At 50.2% G+C, this 12,268-nt stretch overlaps 1 protein-coding gene across 1 annotated transcript in view; it reads right to left on the bottom strand.

The window, feature by feature from the left end:
* Positions 1 to 8,586: 8,586 nt before the first annotated feature.
* Zc3h4 (zinc finger CCCH-type containing 4) overlaps positions 8,587 to 12,268 on the bottom strand; it is a 42,735-nt gene continuing 39,053 nt past the window's right edge. The window contains exon 15 of the mRNA XM_057762210.1: positions 8,587 to 12,168. Coding sequence (XP_057618193.1) covers positions 10,679 to 12,168 — 1,490 coding nt within the window. The 3' untranslated portion in view covers positions 8,587 to 10,678. The remainder of the gene's footprint in view (positions 12,169 to 12,268) is intronic.

Here is a 12,268-nt window from a genome sequence, read left to right as displayed (position 1 = left end):
CCTCCCGAGTGCTGGGACCGAATAATTTTTATTTGTTAATTTTTATAATTATTTGTGTGTGTGTGTGTGTGTGTGTGTGTGTGTGTGTACGTGTGCTACAGTTCATGTGTGGAGGTCAGAGGACAATTTGCAGCAGATGGTTCTCTCCTTCTACCATGTGGGTCCTGGTTATCCAATTCAGGTTGGTGATAAGCACCTTTGCCTGCTGAGCCATCTCACCAGCTCTGGTTTTTCTTTGTTTTAAATTTTTCTTTCCGAGACAGGATCTCTCTACATAGCCCTAGCTGTCCTGGAATTCACTCAATAGAATAGGCTGACATGTCCCATAGCATGGTGGCTAACCTCCCACACAGAACATCACTCACGAGTAGCCAGAAGTCACAGTGTCTCTAACAGACAAGCATTGGAAATCACCTTCTGATTATACATACACGCATTATATCTACACAGTTATGTTCCGGGACAGACAGAGCTACACAGAGAAACCTTGTCTTGAATAAAAAAGGGGAGAGTGACATAAGATCAGCTCTCCGAAAAGGAGTCAGCCAGGCTGGGACGAGGAAAAGGCAGACCTCAGGCAAAGAAGACGCCGTGTGTGAAGGCCCTGTGGCAGCTGTTTGCCTGGCAGTCAGCAGAACCATGGAACAGTGAAGTTAAAGAGGAAGCCAGAGACAGTGGAGGAAGGAGGACCAGCTCCCAGGGTCTTAGAGATCATGCTGGGAGCATTGTATTCTTTTTTCCAGTATTGAGGCTGAGACATAAGGCTTTGCATATGGTATGAAAGTGTTCTACACCCTCAGTCTTTGGTTTGATGTATGTGTGTACCCTATGTAGCCTAGGCTAGCCTGGTACTGCATAGTACAGACTGACCTTGAACTTGATCCGCCTGCCCTAGGCTCAGGAGGGCTGGGGTCTAAGCAATGTCTCTCGCAGTGCCCAGTTCAGAACACTCATGATATTTATTCCTTCATTTACCACTTGAATTTTTATTTCCCGACAGGGCATCCTATCATCCAGCTTTGCCTTGAACTTTCCGCGACTGAGAACAACTTTGAACCCCTGACCTCCTGCCGCTACCTTCTGACTGCTGTGATTATCGGCCTGTAGCGTCATGCCTGCTTTACGTGGTGCTGGGGAGGGAGCACAGGGCCCGCTGAGCAAGGGTTCTTGACTAATTGAGCTATGGGCCCAGCTAAGGGCTTGAGATTCAGGGGAGGAAAGGGTGGGTGCCTTGGAGAGGAGAGGGTTCAGATGGACAGCCAGCTGCCCTGCTCCTTGCAGGGAACATTCCACACTAGACTTAAATGAGAACCAAAAACACCAGGGACAAAATTTTTCACATTCTTTGGCTAGGGAAATGCTCTGGGTTTGTGTCTAGAAGAAAGAGGAAAGAATAATAACCATCTGAATGCCAGGCAGGGTCAGAGCAGGGAAAGCAAAACCTCCTTAAAGAGATTTCACCTGTGGCCGGCTGGTCATTAGGCCTGAGGCTGAAGGAGAATTAACTGAGGACCTCTAGAAACATGTCAACACACTAGCCCACTGCAGAGCCCACTGCAGAGCAGTGCAGGCTGCAAACATGTCAACACACTAGTCCACTGCAGAGCCCACTGCAGAGCCCACTGCAAAGCCCACTGCAGAGCAATGCAGGCTGGAAACATGTCAACACACCAGCCCACTGCAGAGCCCACTGCAGAGCAATGCAGACTGAAAACATGTCAACACACCAGTTCACTGCAGAGCAATGCAGGCTGGGTGGTGGCAGGCTTTACGTTTTTCTTTCTTTTTTTTTTTTTTTTTTTTTTTTGGTTTTTCGAGACAGGGTTTCTCTGTGGTTTTGGAGCCTGTCCTGGAACTAGCTCTTGTAGACCAGGCTGGTCTCGAACTCACAGAGATTCACCTGCCTCTGCCTCCCAAGTGCTGGGATTAAAGGCATGCGCCACCACCGCCCGGCTCTTTACGTTTTTCTTTTCCTTTATTTTTTTCAAGACAGGGTTTCTCTGTGTAATCTTGGCTTTCCTGGAACTCACTCTGTAGACCAGGCTGGCCTCAAACTCACGGAGATCCTCCTGCTTCTGCCTCCTAAGTGCTGGGATTAAAGGAATGTACCACCCCTGCTGCCCATCTAAAAGATTTAAATTTAAAAACACAAACACTTGGGCAGTAGCGACGCACACCTTTAATCCAGCACTCGGAAGGCATAGGCAGGTGGATCTCTGTGAGTTTGAGGCCAGCGTGGTCTACAGAGCAAGTTCCAGGGCAGGTTCCAAAAGCTACAGAGAAACCCTGTCTCACCCCCGCCTCCCCAAAAAAGGCAAACACAAATTTATCTAGAGTTGGGTGTAACTCACACCTTAAAATACAGCACTTTAGATGCAGAGACAGAGAAATTTCTCTGAGTTCCAGTCTAGAGTAGTTGATCAACTGTGACCACTGTTAGATTCTTTCCTTACTGACTATTCTAGACTGGAACTCGCAGAAATCCACCTGCCTCTGTATCTCAAGTGCTGGGATTAAATGTGTGATTTACTATTCTATACTTAATCTCTATGCCAAAAAGAAAGAGTGAGGTGTTCTTGGGTTGGGGCATGGCTCTGTTGGGAAAAGTACCTACCTAGAATCTCCCAGAGGGGCCAGGAGCCTGGTAGGCCTTGGGTTCTATTTCAGCCCCTGGGACTTTATGCAGTCACTTGCTGGTTCAGAGAACTTATGAGAATGAAGGCAAGCATGACATTAGGACAACCAACTCATACACAAGGCCACTGTTCCACCGACACCATCGGCGAGGCTGGGTTCTCCAAGAGCACTGTCCTATAGGACACACAGGGCCTCAGTTACCTTTCTGTTGCTCAGCTGAAACACCATAGCCAAGGCAGTTTAGGAGAATTTATTTGGACTCACAGTTTAGAGGGATAAGATTCCATCATGGTGAGAACAGCTGCAGGTAGAGGGAACTTAGCAATCCCACCTCAGCTACAAGTAGGAAGCAGAGAGAGAAAACTGGAAATGGGGTAAGGCCATAGACTCGGAGCCCTGCCCCCAGTGATGACTTCATTCATCAGGGCTGGACCACCTAAATTTTCCCTGACAGAACACTGGGGGCCAAGTGTTCAAGGATGTGTGTGTGTGTGTGTGTGTCTCATTCAAACCACCAAGTGTTCAAATATGCAGGCCAAGAGGATGTGTGTGTCTCACTCAATGGGCAGTGTCACAGGAAGGAGGGGCACATATGCGGCTCTGCAGGTCAATAGAGTAACTATACTCTGATAATATTTTTTTTATTTAATTAAGTTTATCTGGTTTTTGGGACAGGGTTTCTCTCTGTAGCACTTGGCTGTCCTAATACTCAAGACGTAGACCAGGCTGGTCTTGAACTCACAGAGATCCACTGCCTCTGCCTCCCAAGTGCTAGTATTAAAGGTTTGTGCCACCACTGCCTGGATAATTAGTTATTTTTCTTAAAAGTATGTGTGTAGGGGTTGGGAAGACAATGCAGCAGTTAAGAGCACTCACTGCTCTTGCAGAGGGCGCCACAATTCCATTCCCAGCACCCACATGAGACTCAGAATCATCTGTAACTCTGGTTCCAGGGGATCCAATGCCCTTTTCTGGCTGCCACAGGCATGCACATCCTGCGTTCTGCATGGATAGACATAAAAACACTCATAAAATAATGAAAAATAGTTACAAAATGTATGCCTGTGTGTTTTGTACATAATAGTGCAGTGCCCACTGAGGCCGGAGCAGGCAGAGGACGTGGAGGCAGAGGTGCTTCATGGGTCCTGGGAACTGATCTAGGGTGTTGTAAGAGCTGTGGGTGTTCTTAACGTCTGTGCAATGATTCCAGGCCCCTGGTGATTTTTGTTGAGACAAGGTCTCACTATGTAGCTTTCATCACTATGCAAAACAAGCTGGCCCCAAACTCAGAGACCTGCCTGCCTCTGCCCTCCCTTATATTTTAATTAGGGGGAGGAGACACAGTTTACTGCAAGCACCAAATAAGCTCAGAGCACATCAGCTCATCCACTGTCCTTAGTCCATAGTTCCTAGGTTGTGCTTGAGTAGGAACATGGTGCTACCAAGGGTTTGCAAAGGGGAATAACTTATTTCCATTGTTTACATGGAAAATTACCATTCTGGTGGGGACCCCAGGTTGCCAACGGTTGCTAGGTGCATCATTAAAAGGGCCTGTGCGCAGGATACAGGTGATGGTCTTGGGTGCCCAGTGCACTGTTTGAAGAGGGTCGCACGCATCGTCCAAACCAAGTGGAGTCCCTAAACTGAAGCGTGATCCTAATTAGTTTTTATCAATAAAAACCAGGAGCTCTCAGGGCAAAAACCTGAAAGATCAAAGAACCAGCAGTAGTGGCCGGTTCCTTCCTTCCTCCTTCCAAGCACTGGGATTAAAGGCGTGAGTCACCACTGCCCAGCTTCTATGGTTAACTAGTAGCTAGCTCCACCCTCTTATCTCCAGGCAAGCTTTATTAGTCAGAATGCAAACTATCACACAGAACCAAACTTGGCCAAGAGGTTGCTGAACTCTATTCCCTATGCTTGACTGCTTCCCTAACCATTCACTCACTATGTAGGTCAGGCTGGCCTTGGACTTGCACTCATCCTCCTGCCTCTGCCTCCTAAGTGTAGGAATTGTAGGGCTGTACTACTATCCCCAGGTCATTCCGATTCAAAACCGAATTCACTGAGACTATGAATTCCACCCTCTGCTATGCAGGGACTCCACTCTCCTCTTGCCACATGGAAACTTCTTTCTGGAACTCAGAAAGAAAATAATTCCGAGGTCTGAGGAAATGGTTTGGGGGGTAGAGTACTTGCTGTGAAAGAACACAAGTTTGAATCCCCATTACCCACTTAAACGCTGGACATTGTTATGGTTTAAATGAAAACGCTGCGCTGTCCTCGAGTGGCAGCAGAGTGGGTAGCAGGCCATGAGATCACACCGCAGGTCCAGTGACCACAGTGCAGACCATGAAGGCAGGCGAGTCCCAGGAAGAGAGCCTAGGAGCCTACAGGCCCACAGGCCATGAGGGCCAGCGGGTCCTACGCACGCCATGCAGAGGAAGTGGGTATTTATTTAGTGGGTTATGGAGGGGTAAGGGAAAAGGGGAGATGGGGAAAAAGCAGAATGAGAGAGAGAGAGAGAGAGAGAGAGAGAGAGAGAGAGAGAGAGAGAGAGAGAGAGGAGAGAGGTGGGGTGGGAGAAGGGGGGAGGCGGCCAGAACAGCAGCTACCTCTTCCTGGGAGAGACTAAAAGACAGGAAGATCTGCCTGTCTCAGCAGTGGGGGGTGGGGGTGGGCAGGGCTTGTCTCTCTCTCTTTTTTTTTTTTTTTTGGTTTTTCAAGACAGGGTTTCTCTGTGGTTTTGGAGCCTGTCCTGGAACTAGCTCTTGTAGACCAGGTTGGTCTCGAACTCACAGAGATCCGCCTGCCTCTGCCTCCCAAGTGCTGGGATTAAAGGTGTGTGCCACCACCGCCCGGCAGGGCTTGTCTCTTAAAGGGACAGGACAGACCACTACAGACATGACACTCCACCTGTAACTCTGCATAGCAGCAGAGACAGGGGATCCCCAGAATAAGCTGAATCCTGGGCTTCACACCCAGCACTACATAAGTGGGGTCTGGTGGATACAACAGTAATCTCAGCATTGGAAAACCAGAAGGCAGAGGGATCAGAAATTCACAGCCGTCTGCAGCTGTACAGCAAGTCTGAGGCCAGTCTGAAAGATCCTGTCTCAAAAAACAAAAAGCAAGCCAAGCTGGAAAGTGTTGCATGCCTTAAATCCCAGTACTGAGGCAGAGGCAGGCAGATCACTGTGAGTTTGAGGCCAGTCTGGTCTAGAGGGAGATCCAGGACAGCCAGGGCTACATTGAAGAGACCTTGTCTCAAAAAACAGCAAAATAAATAAAGAACAGCCAAAGTAGGGGAGAGATGGAAGGGACCAGGAAGTTGACACAAAGCATCTACAGTCTACTTACTCTTAGGGTGGGGGCGGGGGGGAGCAAATAACAGGAAATACATAGGAATGAAGTTATATGCCTGTGATCCTAGAACTTGGAAGATAGAGGCTGGAGGCGACCTGTTAAAGCTAGCCTGGGCTACAAGATCATCTTGAAAAAAAGAAGATGAATACTTGGCTTTTGAGTGCGGGAGAATGTCACAAGCCCCTTGCTTGCTTCCTGTCACTCTTTCTGCCTGGGGACATATGAAGGAGGCCCGAGGTATTAAAGACACTGTGACTTCACATGTGAGTGGTGGATGAGGTGACTCCGGAGTAGTGCTTCTCAACCTTCCTAATGCTGTGACCCTGTAATTAAGTCCTTCATGTTGTGGTGACCCCAGCCATAAAATATTTTCACAGCTACTTCATAACTGTAATTTTGTTACTATTATTATGAATCATAATGCAAATGTCTGAACGCAGAATGTCTGACATACGTCCTCCTCAAAGGGCCGTGAACCACAGGTTCAGAACCAATGTTCTAGTCTTGAGGGTGGGAACCCAGTCTAACAGGCTCAATGTCTTATGAGACACTGGAGTGCTCCTCTGCCCTCCCTGTCCCCTGTTCCCTTACCTTACATGCACTTAGGAAGAGACCCAGTAAAGACAGTCAGATGTGGGCTGGAGAGATGGCTCAGAGGTTAAGAGCACTGGCTGCTCTTCCAAAGGTCCTGAGTTCAATTCCCAGCATCCACATGGTGGCTCACAACCATCTGTAATGAGATCTGGTGCCCTCTTCTGACCAGCAGGCATACATGCAGACACTGTACACATAATAAATAAATTAAAAAAAAAAAACAACAGTCAGATGTGACCTAGGCAAGTCAGGAAGAGCCTTTACCAAGGACTGAATCTACAGGAACCTTCATCTTTGACCTCTCACATTCTAGAACATTTAGAGAAAATGTGTTAAGCCAAGTCCATGAGTTATTTTGTTGGGTTTTAAATTTATTTTTAAATTATGATTTTCTTTTCTAAGACAGGGTTTCTCTGTGTAGCTTTGGAGCCTGTCCTGGAACTAGCTCTTGTAGACCAGGCTGGTCTCGAACTCACAGAGATCTGCCTGCCTCTGCCTCCCGAGTGCTGGGATTAAAGGCGTGTGCCACCATAGCCCGGCTACCATATATACTTTTTTTTTTTTTGGTTTTTCGAGACAGGGTTTCTCTGTGGTTTTGGAGCCTGTCCTGGAACTAGCTCTTGTAGACCAGGCTGGTCTCGAACTCACAGAGATCCACCTGCCTCTGCCTCCCAAGTGCTGGGATTAAAGGCGTGTGCCACCACCGCCCGGCCTTACCATATATACTTTTAAGAGCACTGGTTGCTTTTCCAGAGGATCCAGGTTTCACCTAGCACCCAAATGGCAGCTCAGAATCCAGTTCTAGGATGCAATGCCCTTTTCTGGCCTTTGAAGGCATCAAGTACATAGATATGAACGCAGGCAAAACACTTTATGCACGGAAAATAGAAAGTAAATCTTTAATTAAAAATAGCTATGTTGCTGGGCAGTTGTGGTGCATGCCTTTAACCCCAGCATTTGGGAGGCAGAGACAGGTGGCCAGCCTGGTCTACAGAGTGAGTTCCAGGACAGACTCTAAAGTTACAAAGAAACCCTGTCTCGAAAAAGTAAAATAAAAAGCTATAAATAGCCGGGCTTGGTGAGGTACATCTATGATGGCAGTCTATGGGAGATGAGACAGAGCAACTGCATGCAGGAAGTTTATAAGGCCAGCCTAGGCTTTCACAGGCGAACCATGTCTCAAACAAACAAGAAACAGTGTCATCACATCTAAGCCCCTTTTAGAACGGTGAGCACATCTTACTTTAGCATCCTCAGGGTACAAGCATCTGACACAAACCTGCCTTGCTTGGTGATGAAGGCCTCATGTCTGGCTTCCAGATGCAACTCTCTTTCCCATCCCAATGTAACTGTGTACTGCTGGGCTGAGGATATAGCTCAGTTGATAGCATATGCCTGTGATCTTAGCACTAGAAAGACAGGAAAGCCATCAGTTCAAAGTCATCTTTAGCTATGTGAACTGAAAACCAATGAAACTCTGCCTCAAAAACAAAACACCAAAACAAACAAAAATTCAGGATTGCAGGCCAGAGAAAAGATCCAAATTCAAAGTACACTGAATAGGCACACTCTAGTGTCAAAAGCCAAGCTGAACCATCTTTATCTGTAGGTGTGTGTATGTACCTACATGTTTCTATACACATCCGTGTGCTCACAGAGACAAAGTGGGGCTTGGTAATGTGCACCTGGAACCCCGGCACACAGAAAGGGAAGGCAGGAGGACCAGGAGTTCAAGGTTTTTCCCTTTCTTTACTTCAGGTCTAGCCTAAGGTGGCCTCAAACTCATCATTCTCCTGCCTCAGCCTTCCAAGTGCTAGGATCACATGCCCATGCGGGTCTGGCTATTGTTGAGTATCTGGGAGCTGGGGATGTGGCGGGCACAAAGTCCTGGGCTTGGCTCACTGTAAGGAAACAACTGAGAACCCTGCTACACTCCACCCCGCCTTGTGTGCTCCCTGGCAGGGCAGAAATGAGACTAGACTGGCAGGCTGTTTAAAATAACTGCATCCTTTAATGGCAGTAATACAATTACTGGATTAAGAGACCACATGAGAGAAGGCAGGTGAGGTTTCTGGAAGACAGATACTGAGTACAAAAGGGGGCGGGAGAGCCATGCGACGATCATTGTAAAAATACAGTACATTATATACATATTTGCACCATCGACTTTCAACTCAGAAATGCTATTTACACTTTTGTTACAATCCTGGTTAGAGAACAATTTTTCTTTAAAAGTGTGGCCTGCTGGCGATTCAAGCGGAGTTCCTTGTCCCACGAGTCTTCAGTTGACTATTCCAAGAGGAGGAATAGTTCCTCTCACCCACAGATTTCAGATTTAAAAATTCATCTAATTTTCCTTTAACAAAAGAAAAATTTTGTTTTTCTAATGTAGACCAGCCTGGCTTTGAACTCGTGATCCTCCTGCCTATGCCTCCTGAGTGCTGGGATGACAGGTAGGCACCACCAAGCCTGGCTTTTACAAAAGAACTTTCAACGGGGAGGGGTGGGATCTGAACACTGCCACACTACTCTTCCTATCCTACACTTACCATGGCCCCAGTCTTGGAGGCCAAGGCTGGAGTCCAAAGACAAATCTCATTGATGATTGTTTAAGAAAACAAAACAAAATAAAAAACACAAAGACAAACAAAACCAACCTGATCTTGGTGCACTGACCCCACAGGGTGTTAGCCTGTGGGCACAAGCCCCTCCCACCCCAGCTTTAGGCCCAGAATTGTTTGGAAGGGATTTCTCTTTGGGATGTGGAGGGCATTGGGGGAGGGGCGGATGGGGATGTGGGAGCCTGTCTCCCCCTGAGGCAGAGGGGACCCACTGGCTGTGTCAGGTTTCCTTATCACCAAAAGGAAGCAGCTGAGCCAAGAGACCCAATATAGAAAAGGCAGGCTACAAGAAAGCAGACCTCTAGGGCTTGGCGAGTGACCCAGAGGCAGAGAGGCCTGCAGCAGTCTTCCCAGTTCCCCATCCAATCTTGGGGACACGGTCACAGGAAGTCTCCCCTGGAGCTCTGGACAAGGCCAGACCTAAGGTTACCAGTAGGGGAGGCTGTGGCAATGCCTCCGCTGACTGGGATCTGACAGGTGCCTTAGGCCTCCCCACCCCAAGTTTCCTTTCCTAGAAAGGACCAACACACCACTTAGGCCCCAGACTCTACTGTTTCCTCAGGCTCCCTTTTGGAAAGCACCCACTAATGCAACACCGCAACAGACAGCTGATGCCCTGCTTCGGTCGGCTTGGGAGGGAAAAGCAAACACTTTCTGGTACTCTACAGGGAACACGGCTAAGGCGCATGAAAGCAGCTAGCAGACACATTTTGCCAGGGCCACCCTTGGCCTCCCTCCTCGGGAGTCTGGCAGGTGGCGACACCACGGATCCTTGAGCTGTCTTGAGGGTCAGGCCAGTGGCACTGGACAGGTAATACTGAGGGAGAATGCTCTGAGGGGCTGCCCCACCCCTCTCAGGCCTACAGGCTGCAGGTCTGTTTCACCCAGAGTCTCCTGGAGGGCTAGAGGGTATCACTTTCAGGACAAACCCTGGACGGAGGATGTGGGATGCACAGGCCCGAGCAGGTTAGGACCGGGACCAGGACCTTTTTCTCCTCTGGACATTTTCTCACTTCTCTGTTCTGAAGCAGGCTGTCACAGGTTGCATGCTGAAGAGAGGCCAGCCCACCCTGGGGCTTTAGAACTCCTGCACCAGCTTCCACCAACTGTGCTTTAGTCCATCTCCCAGCAGCACAGGGTGAGTGGCTTTCAGTGCCTTCCCAGACACTCAGGCTTCCCTTAGTTCTGGGAAAGCCCCAGGCTGGGGATTTGCCACTGTCCAACGCAGGGCACAGGCTGCTCACTAGGCAGAGCGAGCCCAGGAGCCTGTAGCACTGACCAGAACCCAAGACGGTTAGATACAATGTATGACTCAAAGAAAGTACTACTTAAAAAGGAAGAAAGGGAAGAAAAATGTTAAGAAAGAACACCCTGCCTGTCCCCCACCCGTAACTCTGGTTGCTGCCCTTAAATGTCACCCTGGAAGGGTGGTGGAGTGGAGGGAGCATTGGCCCCAACAGATACTACTGGCAAAAGGGGGAGGCTGTGGGGTCAAAGCCTTTAAAAACGTCCTTCAGGGACCCTGCATCCTGCTCACCCTCACGAGCAGGGCTGTTGCCAGCAAATGGGCTTCCTGTGCCTGTTTTGGGGGTAGGCTTCACAGTCCCAAAGAGGGTGGGCACTGGCAGGTTGTGCACTCCAGGTTGGGGTGTGGCCCCCTCAGGGGGCGGGGTGGATGAGGCAGCAGTAGGTGCTGCAGTGGCCTTGGGCCTGGGCCGGTTGTAGCTATTGTATCTGTCAGTGGCTGTGGCCCCATCTGAGCTGGCCTTCCCTGTCTCTGGCTGCTCCAGGGCAGACTTGCGGACAAACGGGGGCTCTTTTGCCTTGGAGGCTGAGCTCTTGCCGTTGCCCTCAGGACCCTTGGGCTGAGCACTCATGTCGGAGGCTGGCTCTGCAGCTTTGCCACCTGCATTGGGAGTCCTTGGGTCATACAAGCTGATGCCACTCAGCACACTGCTCTGCCCGCTGCTGCTGCCCTGGCCCAGGCCACCAGCAGCTAGCACTCGGGGGTCATAGGGAGCCGTGGCTGGTGGGGATGAGTCTCCACTTGGGCTGGCAGCAGGAGGTGATGCTTCGGTGGAACAGGGCTTAGTTGCACGGGATGTTGACGCAGGATCTGCTGACTTCTGTAATCTGGGGTCAGTAGGGGTCTTCCGCACCCTGGGGTCGCTGGGTTTGTCACTCTGGCCAGGGGTGTTGACGTTGACAGTCTTGAGGATTCGGGACAGAAGTTCAAAGTCAGGTAGGTTAGAGCCAGATGTGCTGGGATCTGTGGAGCCTGGACGCTGCCGGGTGTTGGGAGGCCCAGGGGGTGTGGAGCGGTGCAGCCTGGGATCCAGGGCAGGCAGGGACTGCAAGGCAGCAGGCACCGGGGGCACGTCCTGCTTGGGGATGGGCAGGGGGATCAGGTCCTCAGGGTTCCAGAGCACAGTGCGGGCAAAGGTTGGCTTGCTCAGGGTCACATCTTTCTTAATGTGGCTGAACTGCTGCAGCTGAGAGCGAGGGTCCCGCAGTGGGTGCCCAGGCAGGGGGTCCAGGGGAATGTTCACTGCCTTCTCGCGCAAGGCCCGCTCCCCTTCCTCCTCTTCTGCAGTGCTCTGTCCTTTTGAACTGCTGGGGCCCACAGGGCTGGAATGAAGGCTGCCTTCAGTCTTGGAGGTGGGCAGGGCACGAGCCAACCGAGGGTCAGAGGGCCCTGAGTCCCCTGGGCCAGTCCCTCCTGAAGTCTCTGCATGGCGGCTGAGTCTGGGGTCACGACTGAGTCTGGGGTCAGCCAGCCGGCCCCCTGTGGGGTGTCCCTTCTGCAAGCGGGGATCCCCCAGCCCACTGCTGCTCGGTTCCCCAGCCGAAGCTTGGGGCCGGCTTGATGTCTGCTGCCTCAAGGTCTTGAGGATTGATGTGACACTGCTCCCCCCCTCATCCTCGTCACTGGAGTACCAGTTTCCGGTGTCACCTGAGAGAAAACACAATAGTGGGAGGCATGAATGGCCATATCCCATAAGCCTGTGGACCCCTTGGTTCCCTGGTGTGTGGTTCTGTGCTGTTAGCTAGCA

This window comes from Chionomys nivalis, chromosome 2 (assembly GCF_950005125.1).
Source record: "Chionomys nivalis chromosome 2, mChiNiv1.1, whole genome shotgun sequence".
Lineage (NCBI taxonomy): Eukaryota > Metazoa > Chordata > Mammalia > Rodentia > Cricetidae > Chionomys > Chionomys nivalis.
The sequence above is the reverse complement of the archived record's forward strand: the minus strand, read 5'-3'. Positions and strand labels throughout refer to the sequence as shown.